Source organism: Poecile atricapillus, chromosome 18, assembly GCF_030490865.1.
Source record: "Poecile atricapillus isolate bPoeAtr1 chromosome 18, bPoeAtr1.hap1, whole genome shotgun sequence".
In the NCBI taxonomy this organism is placed as follows: domain Eukaryota; kingdom Metazoa; phylum Chordata; class Aves; order Passeriformes; family Paridae; genus Poecile; species Poecile atricapillus.
This window is the reverse complement of record NC_081266.1, coordinates 9,501,004-9,521,822: the sequence shown is the minus strand read 5'-3', so window position 1 is coordinate 9,521,822 and position 20,819 is coordinate 9,501,004. Positions and strand designations below refer to the sequence as shown.

Below are 20,819 nucleotides of genomic sequence, written 5' to 3'. Positions count from 1 at the left end.
TTTGCCTTGATGTCCCACTGTATTGCTTTATGGGAGGGTGGGAGAGCATTTGAATCCACAGCCAAGATACCCCAGTGATGCTGCTGGCTTTGCCTGCCTCCAGAGTTGTATTTTTCAGGATTTCCATGGCAGTAGACTCCTGGTGTCCTCATGGGACATAGCCCCAGAATAATTAATGCACTTGAACGTTGCATAGTTTAAGAGCCATGAGCAGGTAATCTCTATTATTTTGTGGGATGAGAATTTGCCTTCAAAAGCTTTAATGGAATGTAAACATGATTAGCATCAGCAGCTCTCTGATCTGAGATCAGCAGTGCTCTGAGCCCCCAATTAGCTCAGAAGTTATGCTGAGGAAAATGAAGTGGTCACACAGTGCTTCTCTGTAAGAGAGAAGATCCTGGTAAAATTTCAGTCACTTTGGCTTATTTTGGTAATTGAGCAAGACTAAATGAAGATTTTGGTGAGAGAACTTTCAACCTTAATCAAGAAGAAAAGAGTTTTCCTAACTTCAGGGCAATGCTTAAAGGAATAGGCCTTTGATTAATTTTCTTGGCGCAATGTAATATTTTCCTGTTATTCTACATTTTATAGATGAGTTTATTCTGTTGGTCTTTTCTAGTACTTTATATATTTATGAATAGAAAGTTGGAGGTATATTTTTAAGGAGCAACATTAAAAGCCATGAAAAATTATATTATTTGCAAACCACTCTTAGGAGCAGGAAAACTGTAAAGCTATTGAGAAGAACATTCTGCTAGGAAGGATCTCTCCACTCACCCTATGATTGCTGTGATAAACGTGGGCACAATAACCTCAGTTTTCTCTCAGCAGATCAGATCTCACTATTAAAGGTCATATTTATTAGATTCATTAACTGTGACATATTTTTTCATGCTTTATGCATCCAAAATGATTGTTTCTCTGAATTATTAATATTAATAATAATGAAATACTCATCATTGTGACTTTTTTATTCCATTATTCATCTGATGATGTTTAGGTGAGAAAGGGAAAGATTGCCCTTGCATTGTCAGACCTCGTGGTTTATACCAAATCTCAGAAGTTTGTGAGCTTTGAGCATTCCCTGCAGCATCAGCAGTGTTATGAAAATAATTCAGTTGGAGAGAGTGCAGCACGAAAACTTTTAAGATCTTCAGGTAATTTCTTTTGAGTCAATCAGTTAAAAGTTACATTGGTGCTATGATTGCTTCACTGCTTAGGCATTGAAGGGTTAAAATTTTATGAAACACCTGCTGTCTGATTTTATTTGGTTCTTTGTATAACACTGTTTTAGATATGTACTTTGCATAATATTTTTATTTCTGTTGGCTTTGGGAGGAAAACTGAAATTCAACTTTGCTTTAATTCCGTGTATTTTTATAAGAACAAATATTAACACAGTCTAAAAAATGTACGTCTGCCTTTCGATTCATTGTTTTCTGCATCAAGTAATTTAGGAATTGCAGTCAGCACTTGAAAAAGCGTGGAATAAATTTCACCACCTCCCTCCCCACCCCATGTCTGGGCTGAGAACTGAGCGGAGTTGGCTCGGCAGTCGCCTGGCTTTGGTGACAAGTGCAGATAAGAGAGTCCTCATTAATGGGATGGATAAACCCCAGAGCAGGCAGCTTGCTCCACTGGAGCAGACCTTCCATCCCAGCCAAACTGAATTATCCAAACCATTCTGGGCTGGAGCAGCTCCATTTGGTGCAGCCTCTGCTGTTTGAGCTCCAGCTGCCTGCAGAGAGCCCCGAGGGAGCGTTAAAAGCAGAGATCACCGAGCATGACAGTGACAATGACAATGAAGGCTGCCACATGCCCACTCACTTTGTGGAGGTGATTCAGTGGCTGGCTGTTGCTAAAGGACACAAAATGATTCACATGAACACTTTCCAGTGGTAGAACAGGAAAGAAGGAACTTTATTTTCTGACCCCAGTATTTATAGATTCTCAACAATGACCAGGGATTGGATAATTAAATTACACCTTCCCAAGCACACTGGTCGTGTGAAACGTCCATCAAAAGATGTTTCTTAGAAGGAATGTGATAAACAACTTCTGTTTATAGAACTTCCATGGGAAAGTAACTAAAGCTATGAAAACATTATCAGGTTTTAGTTTTCAGGGCAACAGCTGGCGAGGTGAATGATGCTGAACAGTGTCACAAAGTAGGATTTTCCAGCCACTGAGTCCTCTCTCTGGTTCCTCCAGCACTCTAGGAGATAGAAAAGTAGCTCTAGAACCTCTCCTCCCCCTCAATAAAACCACCCCCAAACAACAAAGCAAACCAAACTCTACCAAACAAAACCGCTAAACAAACAAAAAATGAGGTGAGAGGAAAATGGAGATCAGAGAGATGACCCTGGAAATGTAGATTTTTGTTTAATCACTAAAAAGGAATCGTGCAGATAGAAGTCATCTGAAGTTTCCCACATCCCTGCAGTCAATGCTTACATATGAGAAAGGAGGGAACACTGCCAGCAGAAGGAAAAACAATGTACATGATAGTTATCTTCTGAGGCTTATATAACAAGAATTTCAGTGGCTTTTGAAAACGTGCTCTTCCCTGGTCCTAATATTATTTAGCCATTTTATTTAAACCTCCAAACAACAAACAAGCCAAGATCATCTAAAGATGATTTTTTTTCCCTTTTTTTTTCATTTTGAGCTATTATAGAAGGGGGAAACTTTTGTGCAGTTTCCTGTGTCTCAGTTTCCCATGAGAATACAGTGGGCTTTAGTGTAGAAATCATAAGCTTACCCTGCAAAAAGGTGAAGAAACAGAATATTTCAGTGAAGGGATGGTTTTTGGATAATGAACTTCTTACAAAGGAATATATATTTCTTTATACAGGAATACTGTCAGATTCAAATACACACAAAATATTAAGGTTTAAAAATTAATTATTAAATGAACAAATGAATATATTTCAAAATAAAATGATGTTAAAATAGAATAAATTGGCATAATATTATGTAAAAAAATTGCTGGATCAAATTACTGTATTTTTATTATTTGTTCAAATAGGATTTCTTTAATAACAAAGGTTTTCTTACCAAGATTTTATCCTTCTGTTTATCAGCTAAAGAGTTTATTTCACATACTACAAGATTTATTACAAGAATTTACCCCAAGGGAACAAGAATGAGCTCGTCAAATTATAATCCTCAGGAGTTCTGGAATGTAGGGTGTCAGATGGGTATGTATCCTTGCAGAAACTATTGCATTCTAGGCTTTACAGATAAAGGAGTTTCTTGCTTCCTATAGTATTTTGGTGTTATGTAGGTTACGTAATTTTCCCCCAGTGGCATTATTTTAATTTTTGTTGTATAAAATTTTCCTTCAACCCACATATTCCACCAGTTTTTTCTCACTAGTAATTGTAAATATCACTTTGTATTAAATAGCTGTTTCCTATCCCAGATATTCCATTTATTCTATTTTATTAATCTCTTTAAACTACCTCTTTGAATTGGATATTAAGAAAATCACTAATAACAAGCTCAGCATTTTTAAGTTTCCATTACTCAGCAATGCAAGTTTCTTCTGAAGGGTCTGTGGGTTTTCAGTGGCACTCTGTGACTTGCTTAGGTGCAGATGTGAGCACAACAATTGATAGTAGTGCCAAAAATTCCCAGAACAGGATATGCTACACAAGGCAGCACTCAAACATTCCTGGTCAGCACAACATCCAGAGACAGCTGGGAGCTGCTGGGAGTCTCCAGTCTTTATTCAGATGAACATACATGTAGAATTTTAATTTCCAGTACAAAACATATTCGTTTCCTGGGCAACAAAAAAAAAGTGGTAACTTCTGCTTCTTCATTGAAAGTTATTTATTTGAATTTTTTCAAAATAAGCATGGCATGACTTCTGTACCCAGCAGGCTTTGGAAAACCTCTCACCTGTAAGCATTTTGTCCTTTTTAATGGCTTTAGAGACCATTTTACCTTCACGTGTTTATTCTTCAGTTTAAAAGATTCTCAGTTCCAGAACATATTTCTATGTTTGCCTGCTAAATTTTCTTCAGCCCTAGGTAAAGTAGAGCAGAATAGTTTTTGTACCCAGGTATATATTCTGTCTTTGAGTCTTTGCCAAGGCCACCTGAGGGAGACTGTGGGGTGAGCAGGGCACTTTGCCTTAGGCTCTCGGTTTTGAGAGGTGAGAGGTGTGGATTCACCTTGTTATGTTGAAATACACACTCATCCAAGGACAGGCACAGATTTCATTCTGTCTGTAGGGCCCTGGAGCTTATGTCACCCTTGTTCCAGGCTTCCTTTTCCACTTGTTTCCTTTCTCAGCTCTCCATATATCTTCTGTGACAAGTTACTTTCTCCATCCTGACTGTTATTTTACATAACTACATAAGGAGTACAAAAATTACTATTTAGTATAAATTTGACTTGCTTCTATGTCCTCATAAATGCTTATTTGCAGTACAGATTTGGACTTGTGCTGGACTATCCAAGTATCTTCTCATCACCATACTGTGTGAAATTGGTTTGATTATGTTGTGTCCTTGTGGTTCATCCACACTTAGTGCCATGTCTGGATTATTTACCTGGGGTGCTGCACTCCCTGTGTGCTATCATTGCTATCTAAACTATACATTGCCATTAAAAACTAGGAAGTTTGTTTCATTCTTAGAGAAAGCACTCGCCAGAGGTCCTTAATTTAAAATTGAATTAATCTCCCAGTCTTATCATACTGCAATTTACTAGTTTTCTTTCTAGCCTGTGAATCTCCACACTTATCTCTGCAAAGGATAACCATTTGTTAGATCACAGACAGCGCCAAAATCTTTCAAAATTACTACACTGGCTGTTTACTCAGAGTGTGCCTTAATGAGAAGTCAGTCTAACATTAATATGCAAAACATATGACTTTTGGTGCATAGGGGGTTTGGGCCCCTTCCTGGAAGAATTAAAAATCTGCAGGAAGTGGTTAGATTTGCCCTCTTGGTCACTTCATTTGCATCTTCACTTAAAAACCCCTCTATTTTTCACATGGGAATAGGCTGATTAAAAACAATTCTCCACATACATTATTTCCAAGCTATGTTAGATCTATTTATTCCCTAATCTGCTTTAGATAGCTGTTTGGCAGAAATATAGCAGCTCTTCACAATGCAACTCCCAAAGTGAGGGTATCTCAGTGAATCTTCTGCTGATGTCCTTTCACTGATTTAACACAGACTTTTGATTTTTATATCTGTCCCATGTCTGTATAATTCACACACCCCTCCTGTCTGCCTGCCTTTGTGCTTTACACCCCATGCACAGAAGTGAATCCTCTAGATCCCTTTTGCAATTCCCTGAAACTCTTCAAAGGACTCTTGGATTTCTCTTTGCCACCTATTGCCCTTCTTAACTCCCTTCTCCTCCCCACACCTGCAAGCTTACATTCCTTTAACATCCATAACCTTTCTGGCTGGGCAAAGAAAATATATTAGGTTTTGTTCAAACCTACACATAACACTGCCTTCCAGGCCTCTGCATCTTGTAATTATGAGAACTGAGTTACTCCTTCACTTCCCTTAGTGATTGACTCAAAACAGTGCTTTCTTCTGTACCTTGCCAGCAATTTTCTCTGAATTGCTTGGAACATATTAACTTGGAGCAGCCTGGCACTCAGCTAAAGCAGGATGAAATGGTCCAACAGGCTCAAGACTTTTTGGGGCTGAGGACAAGACATGTAATTGTGTAAACCTAATTTCCAGAGGAAGGCAAGTTAAAAAGCTCAGTAAAAAGTACAGAGTTTCCACAAAATAGCTTTTGGATATCACTGTGTACTCCCTGTCCATTCTCTGAAAACTGAGACTCACAAGAACAGGAGGTTTTGGGAAAAAAGAGGTCTTATGGAGAAAAACCCTCACTTTTCATAGTCTGTGAAAATTAGTATGCCTCCTGCATACAACTGCAGTGAGGCACTGGAAAGAACTGGTTTGATGTATCCATGTCTCCTTTTTATTTAGGAAATAAAATGAAATGGAAAGATTTATGCAGGGAAATAAAATTCAGGACATTTATTTAAATAAACTGATATCAGTTGTTTTATATAGACTGAAAAAAACAACAAAAATCCAAAATGAAAGAAAGCCTTGGTGAAAATCATAATAAAAAAAGACTTAAATAACCTTTTGAATGTGGCATTTGGAAATGTTCTACATGTACCAAAGCACTCTGCAGGAATGACCAAAACATGCCATAACTTACAGGAGAAAACCATGGTGTTGTAGGTAGAGAATTTTATTTCAGAATATCTCATATGTGCTTTTTGGGGTGTGCATAAATTTATATGCTGCTGTGAAAGTTGTACTTGTATGATGGGTTTTTTACTTTCTGTAGGTTTTATTTTGGACTGTGACACTGAAATGCAGCTTGGCAATTTTGTCACATCTGTTTTGTGGTTCAGTCTTGTGTGCAATAATATGACAAAATATGGTAAAAAATGATGCATGAAAAGAGGAGTGATAAGGAGCTCTCTAACTAGTTCTGATTTTAACCTCTGAAGCAACCAAGGGAAAAGAAACCAACTAATTTTGATCTTGGTATGCCTCACCTGTGGAAATTAAAATGACTCAAACCTGACCCTGCTTGGGTTCTGTGTCAATAACTATATTATTGCTCTCTTCTACTGGTTTTAATAGTCCAGAAATGCCTCCTTAGGAAGTGAAACCTAGAGGACTAATTTTTTTTTTAATGTTTTCCCTTGAATTTCACTGATTTAGTCTTCACAAAGAGTGAAGTGGTACAGCTAATTCAGGTGTAGACACCTGCAAGATAGGTGGGATAATATGATTCAACATCTGAAGCTCTCCAAATGCACACAACTTTCCTTTGGAATGGCTCCAAATGCTGGGAGTGGTTTTGAATGAAGGTTTTATGTCTCTTCTGCAGAAATGCTTCTACTGCCAGGTTTATGAAAAAGCTCTTGGGCTATTCTGCTTCTTTTTAGGCAGTTTTTGGTGTGTGTCATAGATACTGGAATTTCACTTTAAAGCAAAGAAACACTGAAATTCCATTTTATCAGTTTTTCCAGCTGTCTTCACTGCAGACAACCAATAGAATAGTAAATAATTTATGTGAAGTCTAATAAATTTTAAAGGAAGATGGGAAAAAATTGCAGGAACACAATTGTTTCTGAAGTAGTTGCTGATCTTGTTCTAAAACCTGTCAGTGACTCCAGACTAAAACAGGAGAGGGAAGCTGATAATATTCACTTTTCTGCCAAGAATCACAAGTTAAGTAAATTTTAAAAATTATTTTGGAAACGTTTCATGTGTAAAATTGGTCAAATGACAACCAAAAATACTCAGACTTACACTGAAGTGTGACTTTCAGACTGACACATTAATTAGACAGCAAAAATCAATTTAGATTTTTAGATCTGATAATTTATCAGAAATGCTTTAGGTACTTTTCCCATGAGAATCTCACAAGAGAGGATCTCTACTTAAACCCTTTGCAGATTTACTTGGACAATGGAGGACTCTTAATCACCTGACATCTCTTTTCCAGTAGGACCACTTGTAATGAAGTAGGAGCAATGTCAGCAGTTATGAACTGTGTGACTGGATTCTTCACATTTCTAATGACAGTGTCTTTAGAGCCACAGTATTAAACTGGCCCAAAGACCATACAAAAAAGACTGACTGCACATTTTAAGGATGTTATGTCATGCAGTTATGCATTTATTCAGCTCTCAGAGGAGCAGTCCCTCTTCCTACGGCAGAATCCCTCACATTGTAAGCCATAAATCAAGCTTCTGTAGAGTGAAAACAACCATTTCAAAATGTGTAGGTGAAAAATAAAGCCAGAAGTTATCATTAAGATTAATATAATTTGGAGTCTGTTAGGGAAGAGAAAAAATACAGTTTTACTGATTTTTTTTTTTTTTGCCAGGAAGAGAGGTGATACTTCTTATGCCAAAATGTATATTGTCCATATAAGCTTGCTCTGTGTTGTAGGAAAATCAATCATTATATATTTTATTTTTTTTCTGGTAGAAAAAAAAGAGGTTTTTTTTCTTTATTTTTGGTCTAGTAGACCAAAGTCCTTGCTCATAAAGTTTGTGTGCGGTCTCACCTCTTCACGGGTTTATTCTCTTTCACTTTGAAGCTCTTCCCCCCTGTCCTGTTATGCCCCTGTAAATAGTCTCGCTCCATCTTTCCTGGACTTCTGAAATATTTCTGTAAATTTGGGCAGTGAAGGATTGAGTGCAGCTGTGACCTGCATGTGAGAAGAAAGCCTAGACAGTCTGTGCCCAGCTTGGAGTGCTGGTGTGGAATGAAAGCAGTGGCTTCAAATCCAATCACATTGATCATCTCATAAGCAATGGCAACATTCCAGAGCATTAGGATACGCTCCTGTTTGCAATAGCATTTCCCAGGCTGGGTGGAATTCAGCTCAGATTTGGGATATCTGAGGCACAGATTTTCGTTGCATTCATTGTGAGTGGCCCACTTTAAGAGCACAGACAACTGCAAAGAGCTGAGAGCAAGACAAGAAGGCTGATAAAAGTGTGATCTATTACATCTCTTTAGATTCAAATGAGTGAGGTAAACCATGGGGATAGGAACATTGGCACTGTGAGTGCTTTCTGAATATGAGTTTTTTTGAAAGGGCATAAAATTGATACATTTTGAGATGCATTTTTAAATGGCATAAAATGCAATTAAGTAACCCATTTCAAGAAAAAATGGTGACAAATGTGTCCTTATCTATTTTAAAATCTTCCCATTTAAATGGGAAAATGCATTAAACCTTATGGTTGTGATGTAGCTGATAGAACCAGCAAGCAAAGAACAAAAAATAAAAAATTACAATTTAAAAGTCCCACTGGGAATATTAATGAGAGGCAGGATCAAAAGATGTGCAGTTTTCCTCAATGCCTTCAAATCACAGTCACAATTCTCATTTTGGTTTTACAAAGCTTTTGCTTTTAGTCCACAAATCAATTATGTCTTGAATGGTGGCACCTATAGAAGGTGCTGTGTATGAATATTTAGAGTGTCTTTAGTTCTGCAATTAGTGGTGGAACTGACTTCAGTTAACTGCTTGTGATACAGAGGTTTGGGGTCAAAAATAATATCCTTCTGTGTATTATGGATTGGCTCATTTTTTGGAGCTAGTCTATTTCCTAACCTCAATTTGCCATATGAAGTTATTTACACCTGGGGCTTACTGGGACTGCCATGGCAGCTTTGGTACTTTGCAAGATGATTTGAGTATTCAATACTCTGATCTGAAGGGGATTTAGCCTCATGGTTCTAGGAATAGTTAAATCTGTTTTAGGTGCAGGAATCACAGTGAAGAATTGCTTTGCTCAGGTTGTTCCCCAAGCCCATGTTTTGCTGTGCTGCTTTGATTTTGATGTCAATATTAAAATTCTTCTGGTGCTTAATGAAAGGACTGAGGAGAAAATTTAATGTACACCGTGTTCAACTTCAGATGCCTTTACTTCCCTATGAAAACCATGCATTAAGATTATGTACTGCTCAGATGGTTTCATTGCAAGCTCATTTGGGTTTCTTTCCAAAATAAACTGTCAGTTTAAATCTCTCTTCATACATGCATTAAATTTATACTGTTTCATAAAACAAAAGTACAAAGAATATTATTGAACAGTTCTGCTCTTGAATTCACCAAAGCTAAAATGAAACACTGGGTAGAAGTTCAGGATTGTTTGCAGAAAGATATTGCTCAGCCCAAGCTGCTGGGCATAGCTTTTAGTTTATGATCCTTGCCATTTCTCAAGAAGTGTTAGGGCTATACTGCACCTGTTTAAAAAGAAAAATTGTACATCAATGCACCATAAAGTAGTGCCCTGGGAGGCTCCAAGCAGCTATGAGCCCTGTAAACAGTTTTAGTAGAGGTTTGCATCTCAGAGAATATGACACAAAATCTCACATTTGCTTAATCACCTTAAAACTTGCAATACAAAGAAACCAGTAAGTAAATTAAAACTACTGTTCCATGCGTTTTTTAACTTGTTCTTAAGGTCAAATTAAATTAAGTGAAAACACAGTGCTGATGTTTAGAGATATCAACCCATAATAACATTGCCCTTCACTTGTGTTGCAAAAGTAATTTTCCTAATGTGATAAAATATAAAGTATTCTCGTTTGCTTGTTGCTGTTGTTACATCAGATTTTCCTGCTTAGTCGCCTATAAAGCTTGGTAAATTTAGCAATAGTCTCATTATGTGCAATCATGTAATTTGGTTCATCATGTGGAAGCTGCTATTTGAAGCTGACTGTTCGATGTGCCTAATTTCAGTTGCACTTTTAAACCCACGTATCCTGAAAGTGTGGCCTAGGACTCACCTGAGGACTGAGAGATCCTGGCTTATCTGTAGTTCAGACTTCCAGGGGCCACAGGGTTGCAGCTCCTGTAGCATCCTCTGCACAGCTTGATTCAGTGCATTAAAATATACAAGCATCATATAGCACCAAATTTGGGGCTGTTTCTGGATGATGGGTTGAGTCATAAAGAGAAAATTTTGAACCGCTGCCAAAACCATACCAAGAAAATACCAACCCTGTTTAAAAAAGGCAATGGTGGGCAATGGGCAATATGAACACTCTGAAGTTTGGTTTCTGTTGTTAAAGGTAAAACAAAATTCCTGTGTATATTAACATAAAATCATGTCTTTACATTAACACTTAGATCAAAGCAGGAGTACATGTTGTGTTTTGTTTTGGAGGCTTTTTTTGTTTTGTTTGAGGTTTTTCTAGACAAGGTTTCCAGTTATTCCTACTTGCTGCATGTTGGTTCATGATGCAGAGCAATTTTAGCTAGCACAGATGGGATTCCTTTCAGATTAAACAGATGATGCACTCTGGGAGCACTTCATGTATTCCACCCATTCATTGGTTTTGAGGCTATGGAACCAGAGCTCTTCAGAAGTAACCCCACCAAAAACATGTGTTTATATATCATATTATAAATATCAGGTCCATTGTACCAGCTGCTTCATTCCTATTTGTGTTGTTTGCTTCAGAATATTTTAAAATGATCATCAAAGCAGTGAAGGAACGAGTAATTTTTGCAGTGAAAACAATTTTGTGTGTTTTCCACTTGCAATAAGGATTTTTGCATTATGTCAAATGTTCATTCAATGCATTCATATTATCTCCCAGGAAAATGTAATAAGGTCCTCTTTATGAATTATTATGAGTCACTTGAACTGCTTAAAGTCTTCTTTTTTCATTCCTACCAAACCATCCTTTTAAGTAAATGACTTCTTATCATTCTCTGTTTAACACATGTCATGGGTTCATAATGTCATAATTCATTGCTGATTTGACTTCTGCATTTTCTATTTGGAATGTGACAAGAAGCTCCAATGCACTGGAATAGGGGGAAATTTCATTAAACAGGTCTATTTCAATGTTGGCTTTATCTCATGAATTACAATATCCTGTTGATGAGAAGTGTGATATTTTATTATTGGTGCTGCAGCAAACTGAAAATGTTTTGAACTGCCAAGGAAAGGAAAAAATCTGTCAGGTGTATTCTTAGAATAATCACCAGTACTTGAGGATTAAGCTCCAAGAGAGTGTGTGCTCACATAAATTTAAGAACACTTTTAAAATTGCTTCTAGTTCTATAAATTTATATGTATTTTCACTGAGTATTCTAACTAAACTAAAGCTTCTTAATCTTCTGGGTGAGATGTTTTTGTGATGAATTCTGCACCATAACTAAGGTTAGATACAATCCTGAGGTTTTGACTTCTGCACCAGATCTTTGATAGCAGGTTTGGAGTGCAGGGTCTTGCTGCTGTAGAGAAACTAGGATGTGAATTCAGTTCTTGCAGAGAGAAGGATCTCTTATTTCATATTCTCCAAGGTCTAATTTAGAAAGAAAAGGGAAGAGAGGTATAGCAATGTAAAAAAGATCTATAGATTAGTTCTTAAAAGAGGGTGCAGTTCTAAAGAGTGTACTGTTTTTGTGCACAAATAATTCGTTATTGAGTATCACTTAATTTAAGGGAAATAACAGGATCCTACATATGAATTGAAAGATGTAGATATCTTAAGCTCATTTGAAATTTTTTTTAACTTTTTTTTATAAAATGTTATCAAATCTAATTCACTAAAATCAATACTGATATAATTTTACAGTGGCCTTAAACTTCCAAACACCGGGAACACAAATGGAATTGCAAGATGGAAAATTCCTGGACAATGGTGGTTGTGGCTATGTGCTGAAACCTGTATTCTTGAGGGATCGCAATACCACATTTACACCCCGAAATGTGGGAGGATACAGCAAACCAATGTCTCTGTCAATAAGGGTAAGATGACTGAAGTGTTGTTTTGTTCCATGAAAATGGGAAAGCAAATTTTATGTATTTCAGATGCAATTATTATCTAATTTTTTTCCCCATTTTATTCCTATTCCTGTTTGTTGGGAACTAATGTTTTCAACAAGATGGTAAAACTCTCACAGAGTATCAACTGCTGCTTGGGTGCTTTCCCATCTGTATTTCACTTATGCTTGCTAAAAATATGTAGGGGTTCAGAGCCTCCAGGAGACTGTAAAAATACATGATTTTTAATGATGCTGTACAAATAAATATAAATAATGTAGCTGAAAAAGGGGCCAGACAATTGTGCATGTGGAAGCTGAACTGAAAACACAGAATTCAAATGTGCACTTTGGGTGTTATTTCTTTCACTATCAATAATACCACCTGTACTATTATAATGTTAATTGACAAATGGAAATTTTTAAAGATAAGATAGGAAGCTTTATGCTTCTTTTAAGTCTCATTATCTTTCTATGCATATATAAAAGACTATTTATAATCCTTAAATGGTATAAATAAGGGTGAAAGGAGGGATGAATTAATAAGTCTTTGAATTATTTCTACTTCTCCCAAATTATAATGTGATTGACTTCCCAAAAATACTTGAAATGCATGCCATTTACAAATAAATGATTAGATAAGGCCTTTATTTTGAGGTCAAGTAGATTTGTTATAATTGTTCACTAATTAGAAAAGTCCCTTTTCCCAATGAAAAAGTAATATTTCTGATTACACAGAATACCACTTGCATAAATGCTATTTAATTAGCATATAATTAGTGTGTAATTGCTATTTTGTTTCTTTCAGACTAATAAATAGCAGAGATAAAACAATAGTTAGTGACAATTATAAAATACTTACATAATGCACGCACCTAATCAAGAACATTCTAGTGTCCTGACAGTGAGCATACCAATTGTGAATAGACATTGCTGGATGATTTCAGGCAGCCAGGCAAATACATCACTTATTTTAGCCCTAATTTGTATGAAGCTGGAATTAGGATGAGGAGAAACCCTGAATTGTAATGCAGGAGACAGGCAAAACCATTGTCAATGCAGAGGAAGTGTCTGAGTTTGGAAGGAGCTGGAGAAGAGAAAGGCTGTGTTTAAGATTGAGGACTTTAGACTGAGACTTCAGGCTGGATAGTGCGGGCTGCAGAGAGGCAATGGCATCCCACTGGCTGAGGGAATGAAGGGCACAGAGAGCCCCATTCATAGCCAGCAGCAAAAACCAGGAAATTGTGGTTGAAGACAAAAGCAATTTGGAGCAGGAGTCAAAGGAAAAGCAGCTTCTGCTGAAAAAGTTACTAATCAGATGAATGCAGAAATGACAACAGAAAGCAAAGATAGAAAACATCTAAAGGGCAAATCTCTCTGAACGAATGAATGAATGAACGAATGAAGAATAGAAAAATCACATAGGGCCTGATGTTACTGAATTCCTTATCCTTAACCCAATGTGCCACAATTCCCATCAAGAGGCATAGAGCCTTTGAAGCAGAAATAGGGATGTTCAAGGTGCTTCCTAAATTTTTACATCACTCTGTATCTCTGCTTCACCTTGGATGTCAAAAATTGATTTGATTTATGGATTTGGGTCATGGTGTGCTTGAAAGAACTCACTCTTTTCCCATGCCAGGGGAGGCTTAGGCTAGGTCTAGCAGTGGGTCATGCAGGCCTTGGCAATGGCCCTCAGGAAATGGCAAGGAATCTCCCATGTCCTTAGTGGGCAGCCCATCAGTGATTGCAAAGATTCCTGGTGAAGGCAGCAGCTTTTCCTTAGGAAGAAAGAGCATCAGTGTTTGCCAAGCCACTGCTCTTCAGTATTTCAGGCTAGAACTTCTCTGGGGGCAAGGTGCTACAAGCACTGGAAAATATCAAAGCAAAGTGTGGGATTTGTGGGTTTTGATTTTTGGGGTGGTTGACAGGGGAATAAGAATCTCTTATGATGCTTAGGCCTGAGACCAGGGTCAGGAGTCATATCTTTCACCTGGACTTTCAGGCTTGTATATCTCTCTCAATACATGTTATATACTGATTCCTAAAAGGCTGATTACTGCACAGATGTTGACTCTTTCCTAGCTACCCTGAAATATAGATAAAAAGCAGACAAAGTTGTGACTTTCATAAATCCTGTCTTAGTCTGGGTGCCAGATTACAGGGCAGTCTGAGACAAAATTTCCTGTTTTTGGAAATTTTGGTCAAAACACATCAGGAAGCTCACTGAATGAAGAGTTTTTGTCTAATACTAAGGAACACTGTGCAAGAGATGAGGCACAGGTGAGGCAGTCTGCTACATACCCTGTAGCACAATGCTGATGTCACGGTGGGTCTTGATGCTGATCCTCTCCACACAGATTGGAATTCATGAGCTCGATAGCAGAAAATGTAAAAATCACTGTAGGCTGATTCCAATAGGATTATTTTGTACAGTAGCAAAATATAATTTTTATGTATAGCTATTGAATAAAAAAACCTGAAAATTATTGTTTAAAATATTATTTCAGTTATTTATTTATCTATATATTTATTTATTTATAAAGAGGGTGGTGAAACACTGGCACAGGCAGCCCAGAGAGGTTATGTGTATCCCATCCCTCTAACCATTCAAGGTCAGTTTGGACTGGGCTCAGACCAATCTGATCTAGTTAAAACATGCTCCTAAACCACAATATTTCTAAAAAAAATTATATATATATATATAAGTAAATTAGATAGGAAGCACCATATTCTTGATTCCACTGTGTTTATTACACCAGTTTATGACTGGCATATACTTAAAGTAATTTCTTTTGAAAGCTATTTCTATTATGGTGACTATATGGCTGTGGTGAATTAGTTCGTTCTTACAGTTATTTCAATATAACTTTAATTTTCCAGCTGATCAGTGGCCATCAGTTACCACCCAGCAGCATCTCAAGGACAAACAAAGCTGACCCCATAGTGCAGATAGAAATCTATGGTGTACCAGAGGACCAAACAAGAAAGAAATCTAGTATTGTAAGAAGCAATGGTGAGCATCAGTCTGCTCCTCGAGGCTGTGAACAAAGCACAACAACATTTTATAAGGAAACACCAACTTTGCATCCCAAGGAGTTATAGAAAATGCAATTATTTCTCTCTAGACTAGGATTTCCTGGCACAAAATCTGTAGCAGAAGTTCATGCTGTGTGTGCCATTTTTCTAGACTGATAGATTAAGGAAGCACAAACACACAGCTGGGAGCACTCCCCCTTTCTAAAGGAAGGTGGAATTTTTTTTTTTTGCACACTGCTGTGGGCTCATCCTGGACAGCAGCTCAGCTCCAAAGAGCTGCTTGCTTGTTCTCCTCTAGTTGGATGGGAAGAGGGCTGGAAAGGCCAAAATGAGAAAACCCTCGGGTAGAGAAGAAGACAGTTTGATAGATAAAGCAAAAGCTGCCCACACAAGCAAAGCAAAATAAGGAATTCATTCACCACTTCCCATGGGCAGGCAGGTGTAGAGCCATTCCCAGGGAAACAAGGCTTCATTTTGGAGCTCTGAGGTTACTTGGGAAGGCAGACACTGCAATTCTGAATGCCCTCCCTTCCTCCTTCTCCCCAGCTGTGAGCATGACACCATTTGTAAGGAACATCCCCTTGGCCAGCTGGGGTCAGCTGTACCACTTGTGCCTCCTCCCAACTTCCTGGGTACCCCCAGCCCCCTCACTGGGATGGGGAGGCTGCTCTGCAGTGAGAAAGACAGAAATCTCGACACTGTGGAAGCCCTGTTCAGCAATAGCTCAAACACTGGGGTGTAGTCAGTGCTGTTTGAGTCAAAAATCCAAAATGCAGCACCATAGGGGTTGACATGAAGAAAGTTAACCCTATCCCAGCCTTAACCACTTAACTTAATGACGAGGTTTTCTTAAGAAATTGCTGTAACTTCATCACTCGTCTCATTTGAAGTCTCTGGTAGGAGTAATCCCTTAATTGCTTGACAGGTGAAGTGTGTACTCTTTGTAGCTGTCTGTGAGCACTCCCTTATCTTTATAATACAGATCTTGATGTCTCAGACTACAAGCTTTCTGTGATCTCATTTTGTCTGTGCCTCTGTCTTCTATGCTTCCTTTTTCTTTTTTATAGATAGCTGCTGTTTAAAATCAGCCCCTGAATTTCTTTTCCCTGTATGAACATTGCTAAAGACCAGGCAAACCCCTCCTGTTCCACATTCTCTTTTTGTATTTCTGGTCAAGTGAACGTTCTACTACCTGAATTTATTCATTTCCAACACTGTGAAAGGAGAAACTTTGACAAAAGCATGAAACTGGTATGGCTATAGGAAAATTTAAGCTGAGCAGAAGTTCTTAACCTGGCTATCCTTGTCTCATTTTTCTCTCTTTTAAGGGATGACACCAACTATCTTAGGCTTTTGCCCCACTACAATCAGTGGGAGTTTAGTTATTTGTTTAAATGGGCACAGATACCTAGGATAAAAGAAACTCTTTACCAGTTCAAACTAGTGATAGCAGCTTAGTTATAGAGTAGAAAAAAAAGAAATCATATTTTAATCCTGTTTCTTTTCTCCTTTAATTAGCTTTGAGCCCTAAATGGAATGAAACATTCTCTTTTATCATCCAAGTTCCAGAACTGGCAATGATACGCTTCTGCGTTCAGGATGAGATTTCTCTGTGTAACAACGAATTCCTTGGCCAGTACACTTTACCTGTGATGAGCCTCAATAGAGGTAATATTTTTATGTCAACCACCTATAACAGCTCAAAAAAATCTGCAACATTCCAGGCTTTTTTTGTTACTGTAGCATTGAGAGACTTCAGCACTATGTTTATTTTCTAGAGCACGATTTTGTAACAAAATGAATAAATGGCACTCTCTGTTTTTGAAATAAACATATTCTCTGAATGCAAATCCATGATGTTGAAATCAGAACAATATTAATGGCAGGTGATTCTTTCCACTGCAGTGTTCCATTCTAGATGGAAACTGCTCAGGTGGTATTTTAATTCATTGCAAGAAGTGAGACTAGTCAGAGCTGCTATGAAGACAGTGGTTTTGTGCACTTAGATAAGTTCAAAACCCAATACCAAATTAAAACAAAATCAACCACCAAAACCCCCTCAGGTAACCTATCTGCAACTTTTCAGAGTGGAGCACAATGGTTAAAAATAGGGCAAAATATTCATGGTATTTTTCTTGCTGGAGTTTCTTTTGTTAAGCCAGTAGAGTTCCTGGAACTTTTGTAATGAAAAGGCTGCTCATAAAGAGCAGACACAGAAGCCAATAGGCCAAGGAGAAAGGCTTATGTAAAATGGCTGTTTACTACACTGGCTTTCCAAAGCCATTTCTGACAAAACAAACAGCTTTTATTAGTGAATAAAGACGGCAAGGCAAAACACTGGAGCTGGCAACAGGCACCACACCTTTTTTATTAAGCTTAACAGGATTTTAAATGGTGCATTTTTTTTCCCTCATGTTTGGAAGTCATAAAGCTGCTTGTGATTCTTAGGTGAGGCTGAGGAGTTATACAAGAAAAATGACATTACTCTTAGAGCTCAGTTGTTTTTCTACAACATGAATTTTTACACTGATAACCTTTTCGTTTCCTTTTATTTGTATACTTCAGGATAATGAAAGAACACTCAACCTAACAATTCACAATATCTGAGACAAATTCAAATATCAGGCACTGCTGCTTACAAGTACTTGCAAAATTATTGATTGAGGCTTTTTTAGATACAAATTTTCAGTGAGGCTTAATGTCTTTATAATTTTGGTTACAAATGAGGGATTCATATTTTGGAAAAGTAAGAGCAGTAGATTTCTGAGGAAACATTTTCAGTGCAATAATTAAAATTCTAGGGAGTGAGTCTAGGTACAAAAATTATAAATGATGCCAAACAAATTGCCCCAATCCCCACTTAACACAATATAAAAAAAGTAATTTGCTATCAGAATGCCCAGAGGCCATAAATAAAATGCTTCTAAGAGGTAAAGTGATAAATAATTTCAAAATTTATTACAATTTATTACATTCATTGCAATGCTTAACATTGAGATCTCTGAAAGCAGGTCTGGAACGATGGTTTTGCTTTAGGTACCCAAGTACTCTCTAAACAGTGAAATAGGAAAATAATGTTCTTGCAGAGGGAGTCACAACAAGCAGAAGACAAGGCAAGAACTGCCTAATATGCTGGAGAGTGAGCATGGATTTCAGTCTTAGTCTTCACCATTCCAATTGCTTAAATCTGTACTACAGGACTGTCCCCAGGTCCCTAGGATTCATATCCCTGAGGTTTCCCTGAGGGCAAGTTGCTTCCAAAAGCTGAGCAGTGCTTACATCTTTTATTTTCTTTGACAGCCAGAGGGGCAAAGTTGTGCCATTTCCTCCCTCCTCTGCATTTTCTTTTGAAAGGATTCAAATCTATATCCACACTGCCTTCCTTTCCCCAGCAGCAGACTCCCAACTACCTGTAGACTCCACTGGGGAGGAATGCTCGCTGTCCAGCTGCAGCAGAATTTGATTTTCCATGTAGTGATTCTGTAGCTATACTCAGAGGGGCTGAAATTGAGAAAAATTCTCTACCTGGGTGGTTAAAGGCAAATAGGAGGGGGGAGTCCTCTCTTACAGTCCCTGTGCCAATGAATCTGCCATGGTGAATACTAATACAGGACAGGAACTCAATTTTTAACTCTATTATCATGGGATCCAAGAGTAGTTAATCATTTAATGCAAATTGGGGCAATTTCAATAACAAAAAAGAAGTTTTACTTCTCTCAGGAAACTTTGTAGAATCTTCTGTAGGTAGGGGCTAGAACACAAGTCTTCAGAAATTAGTCTTAGTCTTTGAAGTGTATCTTTGGATAGGAAATCAACCAAGCCTTCCACATATTGTGTGCATGCCTTAAAAACTGATCTCAAATGTAAATTGCCTACAACCAGCTTTAATATTTGCTGCCTAGAATCTGAACCTTAAATACCAGAGGAACTTATGTGTAGTGTGACAGAACAAGGGGAAATGGCTCAAGCTGTGCCAGGGAAGGTTCAGTTGGACATCAGGGAGAATTTTGTCACTGGTAGGGTTGTCCATTATTAGAAAGAGCTGCTCAGACAGGAGGTGGAACCACCATCTCTGAAGGTGCTCAAGAAACAATTGGATGTGGCACTCAGTGCCATGCCCTGGTTCACAAGGAGGTGTTCAGTCAAAGGCTGGACTTGATGATCTTAGAGCTCTTTTCCAATCTAAACAATTCTATGATTCTGTATGAAAGAAGCAAGAAATTCCAAACCCAGGTAAATGTGGCTCCCAAAGACTCCACAGGCATCCACACACAGCTAAAGAGGGATTTTGAAAACTGCAGTTCAGAACATGGATACTTCTACAAAACAGGCTTACTTAAATAGCTGGAATTATTTACATATATACATAGAAAAAATACAGAATTTTTTTTAACCATAAGTGACATTGTCACTTGTTATTAAATAAGGGACATTTAGTCATATAAAGCAGTACAGGCCGGGATTTTTAAGAAAAAGTTGTTTTGTTTTCTAAGCAGGTAAGTGAATTATGTTTGAAATTGAGAACTATGGCTTTTCCAAATGCTTCAATAACCAGATGAACACGTAGCTTCATGATGGCATGACCTATCTCTGATAAAGTGAATTACTCATATGAAATTAACTTTTTAAGAAGTCATGGTAGAAAGTCTTACACTTCACTTTTTTCTGCCTCAGCTGCACAGTGCATGGCTGCTGCAGCACCGTTCTGTAGGTGCTATCACTGCTGATTCACAAGTTCTTTCATTTGCTCTCAAAACAATGTGTGCAGCACATAACCTGGGATGTTACAATGTAAGTTTGCCCATGTTTAAATATCACTGGGCTGAAAGTCTTCCATTTGAAAAAATATCACATCCTGCAAAACACTGGGCTTTTTCACTCTGACACCAAAGATACCAGAATTGAAATACTATATATATATAAATGAGAAAAACCAGCACAAATGATATTCAGTTCTAGTATAATTTCATTTTATTTTAAAGATCTACTTACAGAATCATAAATTATGCCTTGTTTGCATTGGTGATCATAAAAACACTCCATCATAATATTTGTGCTTGTGGTTTATACGCTAATAAAGGTGTCATTATATTTACAGGTTACCGTAACATTCCATTGATATCCAAAGAAGGCATCAAGCTGGAACCTGCATCTTTGTTTGTTCACATCTGGTACTATTAGTGATATCCTTCTGCACAAGAAATCATTCTGGAGGATTGCCCCCTGCTCCAATAAAATAACATCTCTAACTTCGCAACAGCCCCAGTGGCCTGATTCCCAGAGAGGCACATTCACAATGATTTTGTGAAGCCAGAGGGAATATTATGGAGGGGGTATCCCAAATAAGGGCTGCTGTCCTTGGCCCTACTGCTGTTTTTCTGTAGGAGAAGACTGGGTCTGAGAAAACCTAAGGAGCCTTGAGGTGCACAGGTCCATGGGACGTGATGAGAAACATCCACAGG

General features: G+C 37.8%; 1 protein-coding gene across 1 annotated transcript in view; it reads left to right on the top strand.

Annotated features, from left to right (window-relative positions):
- LOC131586089 (1-phosphatidylinositol 4,5-bisphosphate phosphodiesterase zeta-1-like) overlaps nucleotides 1-20,538 on the top strand; it is a 45,443-nt gene extending 24,905 nt beyond the window's left edge. The window contains exons 8-13 of the mRNA XM_058852827.1: nucleotides 1,001-1,157; nucleotides 3,084-3,200; nucleotides 12,132-12,304; nucleotides 15,202-15,334; nucleotides 16,876-17,025; nucleotides 20,456-20,538. Of these exons, the coding sequence (XP_058708810.1) occupies nucleotides 1,001-1,157; nucleotides 3,084-3,200; nucleotides 12,132-12,304; nucleotides 15,202-15,334; nucleotides 16,876-17,025; nucleotides 20,456-20,538 (813 nt within the window). The remainder of the gene's footprint in view (nucleotides 1-1,000; nucleotides 1,158-3,083; nucleotides 3,201-12,131; nucleotides 12,305-15,201; nucleotides 15,335-16,875; nucleotides 17,026-20,455) is intronic.
- The last annotated feature ends 281 nt before the right edge of the window (nucleotides 20,539-20,819 follow it).